General features: G+C 38.0%; 4 protein-coding genes across 9 annotated transcripts; 3 read left to right on the plus strand and 1 right to left on the minus strand.

The window, feature by feature from the left end:
- The first annotated feature begins 41 nt into the window (after nt 1–41).
- LOC117622302 lies at nt 42–2925 on the plus strand. 2 transcript variants are annotated; one of them, XM_034352939.1, is made up of 7 exons: nt 42–385; nt 772–866; nt 1083–1203; nt 1314–1432; nt 1676–1862; nt 1993–2136; nt 2354–2925. In XM_034352939.1, exons 1-7 carry the CDS (start codon nt 110–112, stop codon nt 2642–2644), a joined length of 1233 nt encoding a protein of 410 aa, XP_034208830.1. In that variant the 5' UTR covers nt 42–109; the 3' UTR covers nt 2645–2925. The 2 variants fall into 2 exon arrangements, with proteins under 2 accessions (XP_034208830.1, XP_034208831.1); XM_034352940.1 differs by having other exon boundaries at nt 269–385; nt 1307–1432.
- A 2026-nt stretch (nt 2926–4951) lies between these two features.
- On the plus strand, nt 4952–8684 carry LOC117622829 (probable WRKY transcription factor 3). Its single transcript, XM_034353607.1, has 4 exons — nt 4952–5597; nt 6651–7369; nt 7461–7619; nt 8088–8684. Exons 1-4 carry the CDS (start codon nt 5157–5159, stop codon nt 8368–8370), a joined length of 1602 nt encoding a protein of 533 aa, XP_034209498.1. The 5' UTR covers nt 4952–5156; the 3' UTR covers nt 8371–8684.
- A 1538-nt stretch (nt 8685–10222) lies between these two features.
- On the plus strand, nt 10223–14418 carry LOC117621462 (protein IMPAIRED IN BABA-INDUCED STERILITY 1-like). Of its 2 annotated transcripts, XM_034351954.1 has the most exons (10): nt 10223–11007; nt 11393–11677; nt 11837–12154; nt 12395–12622; nt 12837–12934; nt 13167–13269; nt 13377–13784; nt 13870–14005; nt 14095–14137; nt 14223–14418. In XM_034351954.1, exons 1-9 carry the CDS (start codon nt 10492–10494, stop codon nt 14127–14129), a joined length of 2127 nt encoding a protein of 708 aa, XP_034207845.1. In that variant the 5' UTR covers nt 10223–10491; the 3' UTR covers nt 14130–14137; nt 14223–14418. The 2 variants fall into 2 exon arrangements, with proteins under 2 accessions (XP_034207845.1, XP_034207844.1); XM_034351953.1 differs by having other exon boundaries at nt 10224–11007; nt 14095–14418.
- A 1010-nt stretch (nt 14419–15428) lies between these two features.
- LOC117623490 lies at nt 15429–20690 on the minus strand. 4 transcript variants are annotated; one of them, XM_034354489.1, is made up of 10 exons: nt 20206–20690; nt 18027–18410; nt 17832–17915; nt 17171–17674; nt 16931–17066; nt 16648–16810; nt 16428–16556; nt 16114–16308; nt 15901–16023; nt 15429–15817 (listed from the first exon to the last, which is right to left on the minus strand). In XM_034354489.1, exons 2-10 carry the CDS (start codon nt 18328–18330, stop codon nt 15698–15700), a joined length of 1758 nt encoding a protein of 585 aa, XP_034210380.1. In that variant the 5' UTR covers nt 18331–18410; nt 20206–20690; the 3' UTR covers nt 15429–15697. The 4 variants fall into 4 exon arrangements, with proteins under 4 accessions (XP_034210380.1, XP_034210382.1, XP_034210381.1 ...); XM_034354491.1 differs by having other exon boundaries at nt 18027–18397; nt 20206–20656; XM_034354490.1 differs by lacking the exon at nt 20206–20690 and adding an exon at nt 19557–19666.
- Between the last annotated feature and the right edge of the window lie 531 nt (nt 20691–21221).

Here is a 21221-nt window from a genome sequence, read left to right on the forward strand (position 1 = left end):
GCCTTTGAAATATCTTTAATAACCCATTTCGAGATAAGATAAAACAGGTCAGCTTCTTCGCTGCTCTGAGCTCCACACTTCCTGGGAACCCCCCCTTGCCTTTGCTTTCATGGCTTCCACTTGCTGCTGTTCACTTTCACTGCCGCCCATTCCCAACCCACCAACCCTCAACAAAATCCAACTCTTTCCCACAAAAGTTTACAGCCCAAACCCGTTTTCTCACTCAAATTTTACACTTCGGAGTCCCAGAATCCGAGCTACCAACTCCTCCTCGTCCACCACAGTCCAAGATGAAGCTCAAAAGCTCAGTGACGAAGCCATGAGCATTGACAATCTTCGCCGCTTCGTTAACCTCAACTTGGGCAAGTGGAATGGTTCCTTCTTTGTAAGTATCTAGTTTGCACTACAAAATTTGAGTTAAATATGGTTGCTATGGCTAAGTAAACGCAAGAAAAGTAGAGAAATTCAGTCTTTTGTTTTATGTTGTGTTAGTCAAGATGGCAAATTATTCAACTTTCTGAGAAAAATGCATGTAGTTAGCTCTATTCGTTGAGTTATTGGTTTTCTGGGTTTGGTAATGAGAGATTGAATTTGTCTTTTTGCTCTGTTTTATCTCCTTTCTCCTACATTTTCTGGGCAGTCAAACAGATAAATTAAGTGTTTGAAGAATCGGCCTGGGCGGCCGCCTAGGCGCTAGGCGGGTCTGGGCGCCTGGGCGCCTGGGCGGGTCGTGTGATTTCAGATTATTTATTAGTGTGAGTGATTTTGTAGCAATTTGATGCTGTTGGGAATCTATTGCATAAAGTGAATACGAAGCTGTCAGCTAGCTCTTACGGGGAAGATGAACTCATCAGTCTCATTCAAACGTAAGTTTCAGGTCCACTTATTACATTTAAAAAGTAAAAGTCTAAAAGATAAAAGGAAAGATTAGGGATTAGAAAAAATAATAAATTTGTTTATGTAATATAAAATATTTTGATTGTGTCAAGTGTCAATCATTTATAAACTTTGGTATATTATTGATTCTAACACATACTTTTGGTTTGCCATTCTAAACGGCTTGATGCTGTCATGCTTTGTAGATTATATATTGAACAAGCTTCATCAAGCACATCTGTTTCTGGTTATGATGATGATGAGCTGGAATGGGCAGAATACAAAATTAAAGAAACCAACATGTTCACTGCGGACAAATATCAACAGGTGAGGTTTTACCAGTGTCTGGAGATCATTTTCCCTTGATGAAATAGTTTATAGCTTAGTTTTTGTGATCAATTGTTTTCTGTTGAATATCCATTGTGATTAGTCTGCAGATTGGATTCTTCCCCAATGAGAAAGCATTTTCTCTAAGGTACCAGACTGCTGGCATGCTAGAAACTGTGCTAAGACAAGGGGTTCTTGGGGAAGATGACACTGGTGAAGACTCACCAAAGTGAGTGGTTCCTCCCTCAAAAGATGTTCTTCATGATTCTATAATAAAACTATAAACAGTGGGATTGTAGCAATTGGTGTATACACATATTTCTTGTCCATTGGTGTTTCTTGTTATTTTGTCTGAGCTATTTTTGTTTCTTTTCTTTCATGATCATTGGTGGAACTCCATTGCTTTTCTAACTAAAAGGGTTTCACTAACACTAAAACTATTTGGTCTCTTCAATTTGTCTTCGTTGTGTAGAAATCTAAAGCTTCCTTCCCGTCGGCCTTCTATTGTATGTGAGAGTTGTCTGTATTCACTAGAGAAAGATATGCGAGTAAGAGCATTCCATATCATGGACCCAAAAGGCATTGTCGAAATGCTTCTCATCTTCCTTGAGGAAAGAGGAGATGGAGTGCTTCTTCCTCCTTCCCTCGACAATAATATGGTAAATTTCACAAAGAAAACTAGTAGTGAGGAATTTTTTTTTTTTTTTTTTTTTTTTTTTTTTTTTAGCATTACATTTTTACTTTCTGAGTGCAGTATCTTGTATTATGTTTTTTTTTAATTGGTCTCAGGAAAACAAGGACAGGATTGTTCCATTTCTTGGTAAGTGGAAAGGTCATTCCATAACAAAACGAAGTGGTGTTTATGGATCAACAATGGCTGAAGCTGATACAGTAACATCACTTGAGATGGATGATAAGGGCCAAATTATTCAGGTATCTTCCACTCCAAGCAAATCCTTTTTGAGACAACAGGGAATGTTAAACCGATTTGCTTCGTTGATATAAATTTAGATGATCTAAGAACTCATTTCCCAAAAAGGAAAAATGAAAGGACTGTATACATATTATTGTTGGTTTACATTTTGTTCAAGCATCAGTCTTTTACTTCCTTTTTTCATTTTCCCTCATTTCTGTTCATAAATAATATCAGGGCATCACTTCCACCTCTGCTGTGGGTGATGTTACCACTAATGTGCCGTGGACGGGTATCAAGTCAGACAATTTGGTTACTTTTGCTGGAGGTTACCAGATGACTTTCTTGCCTGGAGGTATGTACATGGGATGCCCATGTGATGTAGGAAAGAATGTTGCAGAATCCGTGTCATTCCATTTGGAGTTCTGTTGGCTTGAGGGCCCTGGAAGGAGACAGAGACTGGTTCGCACTTACGATGTTGAAGGTTTGGCGGTCTCAACAACATACTTCTATGAGACAAGAATGTGAGCACTCCATCGTCATTGTAGATATAATTTTTCAGAGGGAAATGGATATTTCTGTCCATGGTTTTGCACAGTTCTACATAACCCCATCTGATGCTCCAGTTTGTACTTTCTTGAAGCCTTGAACTAGTTTAGAGAGTCTGGGGACTAGTCGGGCCAAATTTTTCTTTCCTGGACATTGGAAATATAGGAAATGTAAGGTCCCATAACTTCCATTGTTGTTGAACAAGTGTATATTATTCTTGTCTGTAATTTCAGATTAAAATTAAAGACAAAGTTTTAGAAGAAAAGTCTAGTTGCAGAATGCAGCAAATCACATTCATTTCCTCATTGAAAAAGTTAAAAGTTTGGAATTTCTGCAACCAGAATTGCAATAAAGGCTTTTTAGAAAAATATAAGTTGTCAATTTTTCCAGTTTGTCTGGGCCCTTCATGTCGGAAATTCACTAATTTGTAATATGACTTGCACAACTTGGTGGAGATGAATCAATCAAGTCCCTTGCTGCTTAAATAGCACAAGACTATCTATGTAAGTGATATGCCGCCCGCACAACCACCAAAACCAAAATAAAATTAATGCAACTACTCTCCCACCCTTCTTCTTTGGCTATTAATATCTCAGTGCGGAGCTGGCATATGCAGAAACCATAGAACTAGGAAATACAAGCCTATTACAAATCTAATTTATAATTTATAAGGTGTATATGCAAGATTGAGCCAAAAAATATATAAATAAAACACACATCGCAAGTCGCCGACATGTCTTGCACAGTGAAAAATAACTTTAATTATCAAACTATTGTAGTTTAGATTATCGTTAAAAAAACAAAAACAAACATCGCAAGCAAGCACCAGCTGTTTTTTTTGGGGTAATTGACCTTTATCAATTTTCCATACATTTGAGAGCTTGCGTACGTCAACAAGAGTGTAAATGTCTATTTTATTGTGCTACATGGCGCTGTCAATATGTTATATGTTGTGTATAAGACTACTGGAATGTTCTTTTACTTTCATGTTCTGCACTTCATTCATCTGATTTTTTTAAAAAAATGACGGAATAATATTTTAATTTAAATGTGGAAACGTACCGTGTAGCACTTTCACTAATTATATTTTTCAGATTTAAATGTCCTAAAGTCAGAACCTTTGTCGGTTGCTAGCATAGGCTGCCAAAACAAGAATGATCGTGGGTGCACATACAACACCAAAAAAAAAAAAAAAAGTGGAGCTGAAGGAGGCGATAAATATTAAATTAAAATATTTAATTTGGACAGAATCTAAAGATCTGGCTGTGGATAATCACAACCGTTGGGTCCCATCAGAATTGATGATGAGAGTGGATGGTGGTGGCTCGTTTTTAGTTAAATTTTTGGAGGCTTAGCTAATAATAAATCTTTTTCCGGCCAGAAAAGCTAAAAAAATTCTAAATTTGTAAGGACCACACGGCACCTTGATGCCGGATTTTCTTTCGTGGGGCCCTCGGATGGTGAGTTTTGTCACAAAACTTCATGTTACATGCGATGTATTACCATTTAATGGTGTTTCACTATATCGTCCCCGTTTGCCACGCTAGTACTACTTGCAATTCATCTCTCTCCACGTATAATAACTGGTTTAACTGTTTTTTTTTTTTTAATCTCTCAATCTTTTTTTTATTATAAGAATCGAATCATGAACGCGTTCTAATTTTAAAAACCCATCTTCCTTTCTTTTTTTGGGATTAATTTCATTCAAATTGTCGTATTTTAAAATCAATTATAATACATTGAGAGATTTTAACATTTTCACAATTTTACATCATGTATACATATTAACTAATTAGAATGTAAATTTTTGTTTTCTATACAAGTTTGTCATATATTTAAAATTATAGACGATTGCGAATTATATTATGTGAATTTTCTTTAAATATATAAAATTGAGGCTCAAAAACAATTCATTTATAAATCATAGTTGGATAGTCACAAACAATATAAGGAGTTCCTATTATACAAAACAAAAAACAATAAAAAGGAGTGGTTAAGGCAAAGAAGAAGCTTAGCATCCATAGACAGAGTCTATTGGGTTAATGTTTTGTTGCGTTGTCTTGACCCAGATGCCGGTCTTGTAGGGCAACAAAGATTAAAGTCCCATCTATATGTGTATCTGTCTCTGTCTGAATTTCACTTTGGAGCAATTTGCCATTTGGAATTAACGAAGCCATACAGCCTCTAAATAAAAACATTACAAAGCTTTTAAAAATAAAATTAAAAAAATTATATTTAAAAACAAAGAAAAATTGTCATTGTCCATTTTCTGCTCCGTGGACTTTCCACTTGAAAATTCAGGATAGCACGAAACCACCAAAAACCCAACTAATTTCTGAAGAGCAAAACCAAGCAACACAACACAAACCAGTTGCAGAAGAAACACAGAAAATAGAGAGAGAGAGAGAAAAACAAAGAGTTACAGAGAGATAGATAAAGCAGAGGGTTTCTGACAGAAAAAGAAAAAAGGTGCTTGCTTGATATAGCATCAATGGCCAAAAACCAAGACTCTGAGAGAGTCTCAGTTTCAGCACCACCCCAACCACAAAGACCAGTCATAACACTGCCACCGAGGCCTTCCGCTGAGGCCCTTTTCAGCGGCGGATCTGGAGCCAGCCCGGGTCCGATGACCCTGGTCTCAAGCTTCTTCCCCGACACATACCCTGACTCAGAGTATAGGTCCTTCTCTCAGCTCCTGGCCGGAGCCATGGGCTCGCCTATGGGGTCCACAAGGCCAATCCAATTTAACGAAAACCCAGTTGATGGTTCGGCCCAATTAGAAGGGGGCTCTGAAAATGGCGGTGAGGACAAGTCTGGGTTTAAGCAGAGTAGGCCTATGAATTTGATGGTGGCTCGGTCGCCATTGTTCACTGTTCCACCTGGATTGAGTCCCTCTGGGTTGCTTAACTCGCCTGGCTTCTTTTCACCTCCGGTAAGTTTACAAAAGCTCTCCCAATGCTATATTTAATACTGGGCGTGCTCTGTTTTTTTGGTATTTGTGTGTGTTTGATTACTAACTGTTGATCAATGGTTATGTACTTGAGTGATTTTGTGAACATGGGTTGGTCAAAGGTGCTTCTTTTGTACTTGTGCTCAAAGGGTGTACATTTGTGGGTTGAGGATATGATTGGGGTGGTTATTGAGTATTAACAGAAGCTATTACTCAATGATGGGCTGGTCAAAGGTGCTTCCTTTACAACAATTTTGTTTTGATGATAATGGCTGGCCCTTCCTGATACCCCATGCAAAATGATGAATTTCTTCACAAAATTGTATTGTATACAAGGAAAGTTTGAAGAAATGATGGATTTCTTCACATAATTATATTGTATACAAGGAAAGTTTGAAGAAATCAACTACCATCCAACAACAAATCAGGCCCTCAGGTTCTGCCATTCACAACAACTCTGTGAAAATCGTGCATTTATAGCCGCAACTAAATTAATGCCTTTTTTCCCTGAGTGTTGGTCCTAGTTTGTATTATTTCACTCCAATCATAAGTTTATTCTTGCTCTTTGGTTAGAATCCCGGATTAAGGATGGCTAACTATGATGTGTCTCATATAAAAAGGACACATGCGTAGCATGGGACTTCAAAGATACAATCATGACCAATTTTAGTGGACGAATTTGTTTAGTTTGTTGTGTCATGCGTGTCTATGTGCATGCCCCTATTACATGTTACATATTGTCAAAAGTCAAAATTTTGCTTAGGTAAGTACCTTTTCTACTCTGCATCGTGTAACATTTGTTAAAGGCTCCTTCAACTATGGTTAAACATATAGAACCTTGAAGCTGATAAAGAGGTGATCTACATATCTAAGCCATTCAATATATTGATGCATTGGCGACAGACTATATGGAACCTATGTTGTTATTGGTGCTTCGTACCATATTGTCTTTCTATGCAATATAGTATGATTTCTGAAGTTGGATGACTTGTATTAGCATCAGGTATTCATGAATTTTTCCTCATATTGGTGCAGAGTCCATTTGGAATATCACACCAGCAGGCATTGGCACAGGTTACTGCCCAAGCTGCACTAGCCCAATCTCGTATGCACATGCAAGCTGAATATCAACCTTCGTCAGTAGGAGCTCCCACAGAGCCACGGGCATATCATCCATCCGTAATGCCCAATGAAGCATCTCAACAGCAGACATTACCTTCAACATCTGACCATAGAAGTTCCGCAGGGCAATCATCAGAGGCCTCTCATTCTGATAGGAAATACCAACCTTCATCTGTGGCCACTGATAGGCCTGCAGACGATAGCTACAACTGGCGGAAATATGGGCAGAAGCAGGTTAAGGGCAGTGAGTATCCTCGAAGTTACTACAAATGCACACATCTGAATTGCCCTGTCAAAAAGAAAGTGGAGCGTTCTCCTAATGGCGAAATAACTGAGATTATATACAAAGGGCAGCATAACCATGAAGCCCCTCAACCTAAACGTGGAAAAGATGGTGGTGATCTGAACGGACACTTGCATTCGCAGCCTAGGCCTGAAAATGGATTGCAAAGATTGGTTGGAGATTCAAACGGGTCTAGTGAAAATATAGCTTCTCACTCAATGCTTGAGAGGCATCAAGAATCTACTCAAGCTGCTCCTGGACAGTTACCAGGGGCAAGTGACAGTGAAGAGCTACGCGATGGGGAAATTAGAGAAGAGGGGGATGCTGATGAACCAAATCCAAAGAGAAGGTATTTTCAAAACCAATCATTTCATGTAATCACAGGATACTTTCTCCTTTGTTTTGTCTTAACGGTAAAATCTCCTTGTCTGGGCGTGCAGGAACATAGATGTTGGGGCATCTGAGGTAGCTTTGTCACACAAGACAGTGACAGAACCAAAAATCATTGTGCAAACAAGGAGTGAAGTCGATCTTCTAGATGATGGCTACAGGTGGCGCAAGTATGGACAGAAGGTGGTCAAAGGGAATCCTCATCCAAGGTGGGAACTTTCTCCATATGAATCTTTGCCTATTTTCAGTTCTACTGATTGCATTATGCAAATGGAATTAGGATGGTTTCTCTAAATTGTTTCTGACATGTTTATATTTAAGATCCTATAAATTAAGCATTAGGATGGCATCTTTTTTGGCCCCAGTTAAAAGAGGATATAAAGTATTCTAAAAATTCTTCACGCTTTCTTTTATTGTGTATCCTATTTGATAGATGGGAGGTAAAATTATGAACCATTGGACTTAGAAATTAACTTTGGAGGAGTGGGATAAACTCTCGATTACTGATGCGGAGCAAGCCATTAATTAAAGAACAATTACTTTCTGATCTTAGAGAGTCACTTGCTTAGCATACCTTTAAACAATATGTGAATAATTTATTCTCTAATATTTTTCATTCTACTTGAGATATGGTTTCCTTATTATGAGCATCGTTTCTGATACAAATGCGTTAACAGAAGCTATTACAAATGCACTTATGCGGGGTGCAATGTCCGTAAGCATGTTGAGAGAGCTTCCACTGATCCCAAAGCTGTCATCACTACATACGAGGGGAAACATAACCATGATGTTCCAGCAGCTAGAAACAGCAGCCACAACACAGCCAATAACAATGCATCACAGTTAAAACCACTGACGGTTGTGGCAGAGAAGCATCCCCTTCTTAAAGGGAGAGAATTCGGAAACAATGACCAGAGACCAGTACTTCTACAGCTAAAAGAAGAGCAAATCTTTGTGTAAAGTGCTCCGCTGAAATCGATTATGGAAGTAAAGGTCAGCAGTCAAGTCCAACCAACTAACATTGTGCAAAATGAATGAATACAGAAAATAAAGAAAGGCCTAGAGAGGTTTTTGCGTGGTGATTGTTGCTGGTGTGTGATCCGTTTTGATAAAATGGTGCAGAAAGTTTTGCTGTAGGCCCTCCATGATTTGTAAATTTGAATGCAGAAATAGGGTCGTATAGAATTATTTCACACTGAAATGGGAATACAAGTATATCTACTCATGTATAAATTTACTTTTAACATATTCTTAGTCTTGTTTACTTCTGCTTATGTGGGCTTCTTTTCGTGGGCTGTTTTTTGACCGGCACAAAGCAAAGCTGGCTGGCTGGCTGGCTGTTCTTCATCTTGTTTATTACTTCTCCGCTTATGTGTGCTGTTTTTACTTTTGGGTACATGCCTACGTGGGCTGTTTTACGACTGGCACAAAGCAAAAAGTTGAGGAGGCAGGCCAACTCATCTGCCATATGATCTTGTTTGTATGTTGACTGCCTGCACATTGAAGATGTGGCTTCGCATATCGAATAAGTTTGGTTTCCATGATTTGGTTAGAGATCCAAGTTTTAATTGCATGGTCACGTCTGTTTCGAAAACCATATCACAAAAGTTTACAACCATGCATTTGGAAGCAACAAAGAAAGATTTTAAAATTAATAGCTCTTAACTACTCATTTAGGAGTGATGCTAAATAAGCAAATAATCATTTGAAGTGATTTTAATTGATTATAGAGAAAATCACTTCTTTTTTCATAAAATCATTTTAAAACCACTTAAAGTAATTTAAAGTGATTATATGGAGAAATATGAGGGTGGTGTTTATCCCCATAAGTGATTTTGGTCCTCTCAAAATCACTCTCAAACGAGCCTTAATTTACTTGTATATCAAACGGATCAAAGTGTCTTGTGTTCGTATACTTCAGCCTCTTTTAAAACACTGCGTAGCACATATTTGCATAATTGAAAAAAGAAACGACTAATTTTAGAAATTGTCGTGACACCCCGACTCATAAATTTAGCACAGCCTTCAAACAAAATGTTGACCAGTTTTTTGGAGGAACAATGACCGACATACCAAAGTTCTTTATCCAAATGTACTGTGGTCCAAAGTTTATATCAAACATAAACTGAGTTCATTGAATCGGGTGGAGTGGTGTAATTAACAGAGAGCTATATTATACAGTAAACAATTTGATGTGGATTAGGAAGGTGGGGTCTTTTTTATTTATCCGTTTATTACTTTTTTTCAGTCTAAAGTGGAGCCAAAGATCCAAACTGAATAGCATGTACAAAAACAGGGGAGGGTTCCAAAAGACTAATAATATCTACTCTGTTTCTGGATATACAATCATGCAGTGCTGTGGGGCTGTTGGGCAGTTGGCCTGCAACCACCATCACCACCCTCACCTCTCACCCCATGAATGACAGTCATGACACAAACTCCGCAACTCACTCGCTTTCTCTCTCTCTCTCTCTCTCTCTCTCTCTCTCAGTGTCTCTGTGCGACTCTGTACATTTGTCCAACCAAACACCAAACCATGAAAGCAACAAATGGGGAAGATAGAAAATAAAAACAGAACAACCAACATCCCATCTTTTCCTTTTTTTTTGTAAAATTACAAACCCAAAAAAATATATAATAAAAATGAAAGCAAAGCAAAAAAGACACAAAGAAAGAAAGAGAAAGATGAAGAAACAGATTAGGACCCACGCATGTATATGTAGAAATCAATGTTGTTGTCTGTTGTCGTCTCTTTCTCTTTCTGTAATTGTCCTCCTTTGGTTGCGGACCGTTGGCCATTGCATCCTCATAATCCTCCCGCACATTTCGCAAAAACCGAGGACTCATTGGAAACACCCAAAAAACCAGCCAAAAATGGCGACTCTGTTTTCTCCCGAGGGCTTAAGCCTCCCATTATTGTCCCTCCCCCAATTTTGGCTTCGTATGCAAATCCATTTTTGAGCTCGTAATGCTGTAGGGGTAACCTCCCTTTATCGACCCATCTCCCGATCTTGGCCGTCGATCTTCCGCCACCCCACATTTTTCCGATCGATCGATGCTGGCGGGATTTGGCGGTGGTGAATGGGTTGCATCAGCTCGAAGCAGGCGGCTGCCTCGGCGTCTCCTTGTTTCGAGTACTCGGCGGCCGTGGCCGACAATGGCTCTGTCGTTCTGCAGCCTTCTTCTTCTTCCCTGAAGAACAGCGCCACCACCACCACCAACAACAACAGTAAAATCAACCGATCCAAATCCAAATCCAAATCTAAGTCTAATTCAAATTCTTCCGAATTTAAGAAAACCAACAGTAAGAAGGATATTCAACGTCAGGACAAGTCGGAGGATCGGAGCAGAGAGTTGATTCAGTTGAAGAAGCCAAAGAAGGAGAAGGAGGGGTCTCTAAATAGTTATAATAGTCACAATAGTCATAATGGCGGGAAAGGCAGCGGATTTAGCTTCCGGTTGGGTTTTTCTAATCGAGTGTCTTTGGAGGCTGAGCAAGTCGCCGCCGGTTGGCCCTCCTGGCTCAGCGCCGCTGCCGGTGAAGCCATTTATGGCTGGGTTCCCCTCAAAGCTGATTCTTATGAGAAGTTGGAGAAGGTAACACCTTTGGCAACTCATGCTCTGTTCTTTTGCTTCTTTTTTTTTTGGTACTACTATCACATTAGATTCCAGGCTGATGTTTTCTGCATTTAATATTTGCCAATGAATTGGCTATCTGATTGATTCAATTCAAATTGAGACAGTTCCCATCTTTCGTTTGTTTAAATGTACAAGCCTTCAAAATCTTGCAATGTGATTTTTGTTTTGGTGTAATTCAATGCCAAGTGAATCATTATGATTATGGCCTCACATGCATGTTAGTTTTAGAAATGTGCTATTTATATATAGCTAATTCTCTGCCCACATTGTTTTGAATCTTGCATTTGCATACAGTTTATTGATTTTTGACAATCGTTCTTTCTAATTGCTTGTGTGCATGTAGATTGGACAAGGTACGTACAGCAGCGTGTTTCGAGCACGCGAAGTTGAAACAGGGAGGATTCTTGCACTCAAGAAAGTGCGTTTTGACAATTATCAGCCGGAGAGCATTAGATTTATGGCACGAGAAATTATGATTCTTCGTAGGCTTGATCATCCAAACATCATGAAATTGGAGGGGATAATAACATCTCAATCATCGAGTAGCATATACCTCGTATTTGAGTACATGGAACACGATCTTGCTGGACTAGTAGCTAGTTCTGACATCAAATTCAGTGACATGCAGGTTAGATTCTTGCTTAATTCCTTTCCCTTAGCAAGTTTTGCAGAAACAGTATTTGTTATCAAAGCATTTTCTGCAGTACAAGTATACAACTTTGTCAGAACATTCTTCTTTTTCTCTACCATACAAGTGAATAATTTTGGCTCAATTTTGTTTCTGTAGATTAAGTGTTATATGAGGCAGCTATTATCTGCAGTCGAGCACTGTCATTTAAGAGGCATTATGCATCGAGACATCAAAGCATCAAATATTTTGGTAAACAATGACGGGATTCTAAAGTTGGGAGATTTTGGATTGGCGAATGTCGTTAACTCCAAGAACAAGCAACCGCTGACCAGTCGTGTGGTGACCTTGTGGTATCGTCCACCTGAACTTCTGATGGGGGCAACAGAGTATGGAGTATCCGTGGATCTATGGAGTGTCGGCTGTGTATTCGCAGAACTTTTTCTTGGGAAGCCTATCCTTAAAGGGAGAACTGAGGTAAGCACAGTGCTCCTCTGTTTATGTATTTATAAAACCTTTGCCTTATTGTATGCTAATATACAATCCTCATAAGCACTATGGCATTTAGAATTCAAGATGAAGTTAATAACTAGCGTCTCGGTTTTCTAGCACTTAACAGACTCTCATGCTGTTTTATTTAATTTCCAGGGGACTATGATAATTTGAGATTGTACTTATCTGACAGCTGAAGTTTACAACCACCCTCTCATTTTACAGGTTGAACAATTACACAAAATTTTCAAGCTTTGTGGCTCTCCACCAGAAGAATACTGGAAAGCGTCAAAGCTTCCTCATGCAACCATGTTTAAACCTCAGTATTCTTATGACAGTTCTCTTAGGGAGAGGTGTAAAGAATTTCCGACTACTGCAGTGGACATGCTAGAAAATCTTCTTTCAGTAGAACCTTACAAGCGCGGGACTGCCTCCTCTGTCCTTATGGCTGAGGTAATGGTTATGAAAACATGATCTCTGTAGAAACATCTTCAACGCAAAAATTCTGAATTTCAATATAGAGCTCAAAACATTGGCACAAGTTGGCTTTCCTAAGTAGTTGTACATGGCAAATCCTTTGGACATTGTTTTAAAGAGACATTTTTTAAAGCTAACAAAAGTTCTAACTTTGCTGATTCAATTCTTTATCATGGATATTTTCCTCCAGTACTTCAGAACAAGACCTTATGCGTGTGATCCCTCTCACTTGCCAAAGTATCCTCCTACCAAAGAAATGGATACCAAAAGTCGTGAAGACTCGCAAAGGTAAATTCTTCATTCATAAACATTTCTATTGAGGTTGTGGTTCGGATATATCTATATGACTCAGGTGTTTCCGTTTTGAGTCGTGAAGTTTACTGAGAACCGGATTCAAATGTATAATACTTCATAGATTAAGACAATGCTTTACTGCTGAAGTTCATTATGGGGTAGTTAGATGACTGCATTTGCTACATTCTCAGACAACTTAATTGTGTTGAATAACTTGTGTTGTCAGGAGAAGGCCTGGTATTCGAGCTCGAGAGACATCAAGGAAGCCAAGGAGAGTTCGTAAGACCTTGCAAGAGTCAAATAATTCGGCTAAGTTAGCACCAAAAGAGGTGTTTCTCTATCTCTATTCATGCATGTGTATCTGTGTTAGTGTTATAGAAGGAAGAAGCAAGAAGCCAGCCAGTTTTAACTGAATGATTTATCCTTGACTGTGCAGGATGGGCAAGATGATAATACTCAATCTGCTCGTTGCAACCCACTTATCTTGAGGGAAAAAGGAGGTCTTCTGCGCCGGGAGTCTCTAAAACCGTCATTCGATACAGTTTCAGAGAATTGCAAGTTGAACACATCCCAGGGAGATAGTACATTCTCTTCTGGTGCACATATCTCAGCAGCAAGTGGCTTTACATGGGCAAAAAGGCAAAATGAGGATGGTACAAAATCCGCAGTTTCAGATGGGTCTAAAAGCCAATTCAGTGCACTGGATACAAATTTTGCAGGGAGTACATTTGACTTTACCAGACAAGGGAATGGAACTTCCAAGATTGCAATACGGAAGCTCAGAACTTTCGATACATCTGAACTTTGCAGGGCAGATGAATCAGAAGATACAGGAAACGACATGGTAAGGACCAAGGACACAATCATCATCTTTGATACAATTTACCCAAAACGCTCTTATTATGACTTATCCTTTAACAATGTATTAGGACTCCATCGATGAAGAGAAGCATATAATTGAGTATTCGGGGCCGCTAATTTCCCAACTGTGTAGAATGGATGAACACTTGCGGAGGAATGAAAGCCATATACGCCATGCAGCTCGCAGATCAAGGTTTGAAAGAGGTACGCAGGCAAGTCTTGATCATGGTAGAGCTTAAAGAGGTACACATGTACCATATTACTTATCACATTACTCGTCATATTTGTTTCAGAGGTAGAACCCCAGGCATTACAAGTGGCTCTATGAGATATCTGGTAAATGTGGTACAAATAGTTTTATTATGCAGCGTATGCCATGGAGAAGGCGAATGTGTCGTGAATGGAACTTATATATGTGCAGAGAAATGGTGCAAGAGCTGGCAATGCTTGTTGAATCAAGTTCATCATCAACCCTCGAGTATAATTGGAGCTCAAATGACAAATTTCTGCTGGCCACCTCAAACCCTTTGTATCATCATAAACTCAGAAAAGGCATAAAATTTATACACATGTACAAGTACAACACCACCATGGACAATGTAGCAAACGTTTGGCAACCCAAATCAATTTTTCGTAAGCTACACAGCTCGCCTCGATGAATTCAGATCGCATAGGGGAAAACAAAAACAAAGAGATAATTAAAAAACAAATTTAAATAACTTTTATAGATTCAGAAGCCAGAAATTTGGTTTTGAAAAAAAAAAAAAAAAAAAAGTGAAGAAATAATGTAGGGCAAACAGATCGCTGATACTGCAAAAACTAGAGCAGCAGAGCGGCCATGGAGCCCCAAACGCAACCCCTAATTAAGAAGTTGGTTGTTAATGTGTGCCCAACGCACTAACGTGCGCCACGATTAAACCTCTCCCGTGGAATACCACGCCGCCTCTTCCTTAAGAGGGGAGCGCTCGGCCTCGGGCACTTTTCTTCTGCCTGCGTCTTCCACTCTTTTATTTATACCCTCAAAACCCTAATCTCTGTTTTTTCTTTTTCGGAAATAAATCAATCAATCAAATTTCCTTATATGCCCTTGCATAGTGCAAGATGAAAATGTTTTTTTTTTTTTTTAAAATGCTTCTAATTAATGAATTTATATCAACAGAAATTGTAATGGGATGGAAAATGGTAATTTAAGTTTTAAAACATGTGAGATAAATAAAAAGATCAAGAAATTATATTCTTAAAAACCAAACTAAAATGATCAAGAAATTATAAAATGACTTCTTTTGCATTTGTTTAATTATTTATCGGTGATTTGGTTGGGTATGTATGAACTATGAACCATATAATCTATATATTTATAGCAAAAGACAGAGAATGGTGAAACATTCAAAATCAAATCATGAATTTTATTTTTATAGAACACGACTACCCATTATCTTTTTTAATTTTAAAATAAACTAAAATTTTTTTTAAAAAAAAAAGCCTCTCACATGCGCAGAAGAGAGACTAGTATAGGATAAAAATGTAGTTTTGGTCACCACCATTGTGTTTTGTCCTGAATTCAAATTTGGCATGTGATTTTATTTTTCCGAATATAAGATAAAATGCAATTTAAGTACCATCGCCATTGATATGTAACCACATTATTATATTGGAGAAATTATAGAGTAGTACAAGTGATTCCGATATTAAACCTAGTCCTAGTAACACTCCTAAATCCTAAGCAGATGATCACCAGTAATATACCCTTTAATTTAATTGTACAACGCTAATCATGATTATAGAAACGGGTATAAAGGAACACTTTCATGGGGTATAAAGATATTTTCTTCTTTGATTTACAGAAGGAGCAACTCTTGATCACCAATTTCACGTCAGGCCCTGCCTGCATCTTGATCATGATTCATCATCATCAAGGGTCACTAGACCCGGAATTTGGCCATGATCTACAAAATCTATCTTGTTCAGTCTCATACAACACAGCACTTGCTCTGGCAACTCTTCCTGTTTTTGTGCCTATAAGCAGCAAACCCGATAGTCAGATCATTAACACAATTTCCAGCCAAAACACAGAAAAATATAAAAAGATTGCTGGTTACCTGGATAGTTAAACCAAAATCCAGTATTCCGTTTTTTAGGCGTTCTCGAAACGATTCGAGACCCTTCCTTGATATGTAGCTGAAGCGATGAATGTCCAGATCAATCTCAAAGTAGTTAGGACCCTGCACGTGAGAGAGCTTGGTAAAGTCAAACAACATGGTTTTTAGGCTTCATCATCTTAACACTCACCAACATAAATGTTTAATGTTTACCTTGTAAAAATTGTGCTGGGGGCGTGAAAGAACTGGTTTGTCATTATATGCATGTACAAGCTTCTTCTCAGCAGAACTCAGACCAAGATCTTCAGGATTTACCACCCCAGCCAAGATCTTTAGTCTTTCTCTAAAAGGTACAGTGGAGTCCTTTGCGAATCCTTTCACTTTTTCCGTCTCATCGTCAACCATTTTCTGAAGCATCATTCAAATATATCAACAGAGTGAGTGTTCCAATAGAACATAAGATCACATTTCCATCAGGGAGAGTACATCAGAATAAAGTACATGCCTATCCAAATGGATGAAGTTACCTTGATGCTGTCCTGGAATTGAGGAGAGATGTCTTTATCAAAATTCTCAGAAGCTTTGAAATACATTACAAGACTCATCCCCTCTCCATCACTATCACCAAGAAACATTGCAGCAGGATAAGTAGGCAACTGCAACAGGCGCAGAGCAATATCATTAGATACTGCCAAAAATATAACAAACAAAACATAACAAGATAAATCAATTCTTAAAAAAATTTACCTGTATGTTTACAACAAGGAGTGGAGGCACTTTTCCGTTTGCTTTCACATTGGGAAGTTCAAGATGCTGGGCAATGTGATGTATCTTTTTGGGGCATACAAACACATCAACACCTATTGGAGTATATGGACTGTAGTTCGGAGCAGGCGACTTTCGTTTATCTCTGGATGGTAGACCAACAGAAAATAATATTATCATTAGCAAGGCAAAACAGAGTAGTTAGTTGCAAATGTCTAAATTTAGTTAAGGTTGGTTTTGACAAAAGAAAAAACCAAAGTCATACTTGAAATAGTTCTGGCCACGGAGTTTAAAAGTTGAGGGTGGAATCTCAGACCAAGATCCTGAAGTCGGCTTCTCTACTCTACAACATGGAATCATATATCCTGGTCTAGGCCGATACAGAAACCTTTTTGATTGACCTGTGGATATATCATTGAAATGTTCAGTAATATACACGTACATCAATCCCAATATTCTAAGTTTTCTTTCTATTCAAAGAAAATTGAATTATTTGAATACTTACATTGTTCAATGGTTTCTTCTGCATCACAGGATCTCCTTTTAAAAGAAAGCCTAAACACTGCTGATGGCTTTCTCTGGGACTGTGGAACCAAACTCTGTGCACCTAGAATCTTATCGTTGAAACTTACAGAAGGTACCAATCGAGATAACCCGGATTTCAGGGCATTGTCTTGAATTTTTTCATTAGAATCACGTCCATCCTCTCTAAGTCCTTTAAAGCTTCCATAAGAGTGATCTAATATATTCTTCCTCTTACTGCAAACTTCATCAGCCTTCCCTAAGCGTGAAAGCTCATAGCCCTGGGTACTAATAAGCGAAAACCGATTTGATTCCCTGCGCTCATCTTTGCCTGTGATTTTATCTGATTTACCTCCATCTATTTTCATATAGCTTTGGTATTCTTCATACTTACACCCATTATCAACAAAGCGAGCAGATCTTTCATACTGAAGTACTTGGCCACTTGAGATATTCCCAATTGGATTGCTTGCTAATGGAAAACCATCTGTAGAATAAGAGAAGAAAATTAAGAAAACAAAACAAAATCCTTTTCAAATAAGTAGCTCAAGAAAAATTACTTCAGTAGTAATGACGTTTTGCAATCAAACAAGACCACAAGGCTTTCATTCTGTAATATGTAGTTACAGGCTGATGGCCAATACCTCCATGTATACTGATAAAGTCATCATCTGAATCAGACTCCAGAATACTGACTGAGTCAAACCAAGCTTCCTCTTGGCAAATTACTGCAAATGAATAACTTTCAAAATATGAGATTCAAGAGCTATGAATTTTCTTGTCAGAATTATTGGTTGAAATTGAAAGATAGTTGAAATCTGATGAAAGAGAGCACACACCATTCGCATCATATTGACTGAGGTTCCACTGCAGCTGGGCGAGATGGAATGTTGAATTAGAAACCTTAGATCTTCTGTGAGTAGTTGTTGCACCATTCTCAAAGTCCACATGAACAAACTCACTGACAGCATAGTCACTCACGCGAGCTCCTGCATCACTATATATTTTCTTGAAACTGGTATTTCTTTTCTTGGTACTATCTGAAGCAGAGCAGGTTGCCTTTCTATGGCGTTTGATGACCCGCTGACAGTGTTTTTTCCGTAATTTAATTGTTTTGGATGGGGTTGACATGCAACCACCCATTGTAGCTTTTAAATCATGCAAGTCGCAACTAAAACGATGCCTTCATCAAGTCCTCCGACTTGTGTGCCTATAATGAATAACTGAAACAAATTACATCAGAGAAGAATAAAGGATGTCTGGAAAGCAGTTTCTATTATCACAAATAATCATGAGAACGCAATCAATTCTTTCATCACGAGACTGTTTCAGTAATTGATGGCTCAAATGCTAGGCCAGTTAACTAAATGACACTTGAAAATTATTAGAATCAAACGGATGACACACAGAGGTCTCTATGTTTAATGAGTATGGTGACACTATCAGAAAGCACCTTGGTTAGAAACGACTGATAACTTGAAGCACTACACTAGTTATTCAATCAATTTGTAGATGAAAATTTGTGCAATCATCATAAAAATCAAATGTCTGATTCAAACCTTCTCAAACAAAGTGGGCTGTATCTTTCCCTGTCCCATAGATAAGCCACGTATCTATCTTAAGCCCCAAATATTTAGTTCTGGCTCACTAGAACATAAACATGACCAGCAAACAAAAAGATAGTACAACCACCTCAAGAACAACTAAACAAAACCTTAGTCCCTCTACTTGCTATTGGCTAAAAGTCTTCTTTCTTCTCAAGCTCCATGAAGAAGCAGAAATAATAGGTGTGAGGATGTAAGAGAAACAAATACCATCAATGCCACTGTTTCCCGGCTATAAAATCTAACATCTAACGACAACTCCTCTTTGCAGAAGACTTCTATCACTCAATAAGGAGGGATGGGAAAAGAAAACTCCAAATGTGATTCTAACCGATGACCTTCAGGAATATGATGAGGCTTGAACGGTATTTTCCCCCTTATTCATCACTGTAATTTTCTTCTCAAAATATGATTATAAATTCTTAGGTAACAGCTACGTCATGAAATGCTACTATGATATTAGATAAGTAGTTAGGATCCTGCTATAGTAATGCATCTTCATTGTTAGCTCACATTTCACTTGAATAAAGGCAAACAATAAAAGACACATAATAGTAACATTGAAACAATTGATCTAATCTCAGAATTGAAACATAAATAATGACACAGAAGATTTCACAAGTTATATGAAATAGAAAAATTCAAAAGAATATCCCTGCTAACTAAGCAATATCAGGCAAATTCTATCAACTCACTGCTATATAAACAAGAAAGGCAGAAATTTCAGAGCTTAAATTCTATAATAAAAAATTCAGAATTACATACCCAGAAAACAATTCTGCATCTCTTTCATAAGTTTCCAAACTGACAGACACATAAATATAAAGGCAAGGGGGGAGAGAGAGAAGAATAGCACCCTTTGAGTTTCAAGGAAGCTCCTGTTTTAACTTCCAAAGAGATATTAAAATTGCAAAAGGCAGAAGAAACGGCAGAGGGCCCACTTCCAACGATGTAAAAGAAGACAAACGAATAGGATTGCAAGCAATCATAATAACAATTAAATGTTTTTAAAAAGAAAAAAGGAATTCGTTCCCATCAATAGGACAATAAAAAGTGTAAAAATATACATTTCGTCTGAAAGAAGAAGCAATGAAAGAACTACAAGAAGGAACACACAAAACTCAACGAACGAAAATGAAACAAATCAAAACAGACAACAAAGAGTCAGCATCACACAACCAAATGAATTCGAAACGAAAGAGCATAATCCCATTACGAATCCCATGAAATTTACAAACTTGTGATAAGCAAACGTCCCATAAAAAAATTTGAGAAAAAAATGAAGGCAGCATATGGAAAGTGAGAGCCTTTACAGATGAAACTAAATACTGGCAACTTTGGACAAAAACCCAGAAAATCTAACGCAATCAATGACGTAAAAACAGATAGAGATCGTCAAAAGCCGCAGCCTTACCTTGTTGCCAGAATGGTATCTTCAACTCCCTCTCTCTGAAACAAGAAACAGAGCCAAACCCAGTATGGGGCAAAAGCGGAGAGAGAATGAGATGGGGCGGATGGGTCCGACAATGTTGGATCCGGGTCTGATGTTAGAACTCGCTGCTCTTCCTTTTGAAGCTTGGATAACTTTTTTTTTTAAAAAGGTAAAAACCCTTTAAATATCAATGGAAGAACAAGAAGGAGATAAATGATAAGGAGGATGATGAGGAAGGGTTTTGATTTATAAATAAAATTTGTACAAGTGTTTTTCAGAGAGAAGGGGTTGGCGGTGGGCTTGAGCTCTTTCTTTCTTTCTTTCTTGCTTGCTGTTCGTATTGTTGTCCTTGAGTTTAGCAAATAGCGTCCGAGATTTCGGTGGTCAAAAGCAGAGACTCAGAGAGAGAGAGAGAGAGAGAGAGAGAGAGAGAGAATGGTGCAGAGGTTGTCAATATACTTGTCATTAACTTACTTTCACGTCTGTCTCCTTCCTTCATAAAAATCCGGATTCACAGATTCTTTTTAATTAATCACTAACTAATTTACTTCCTCTGTTCCTCTGTTTTTGTTTCGTGTCTTCTGGTTGTCGCTTTCTGTTTCCTGTTTACAAGATTCATCTTTTCTACAAAATATTCTTCCTTTGAAATATGAATTCGCTATTGCTAATTACGCATTGCTGGGATCCGGCTTACCATATTCATCTTTTTATTTTTAGTTTTAAGATAAATACTTATTAGCATTTTCTATTACTTTTAAGAAAAGGTTACCAAAATAATATTTCCTAACAGAAAAAATATATACCTCTATTACTTCCTTGATGTAATCTTCTTTATTTGATGTATGTACCATCTATGACGTATGTATATTTTTTTCACATAAAAATAACGACAATTGTTGAATAATAAAAAAACGACATTATCGTTTGAAAATTCTTTCTATAAATGGCCCCGGGATATATTGAATATGTTTTCCACCCCTCGAACTGTAAGTCCCATA

The sequence above is a fragment of the Prunus dulcis genome, chromosome 3, assembly GCF_902201215.1.
Source record: "Prunus dulcis chromosome 3, ALMONDv2, whole genome shotgun sequence".
Classification (NCBI taxonomy): domain Eukaryota; kingdom Viridiplantae; phylum Streptophyta; class Magnoliopsida; order Rosales; family Rosaceae; genus Prunus; species Prunus dulcis.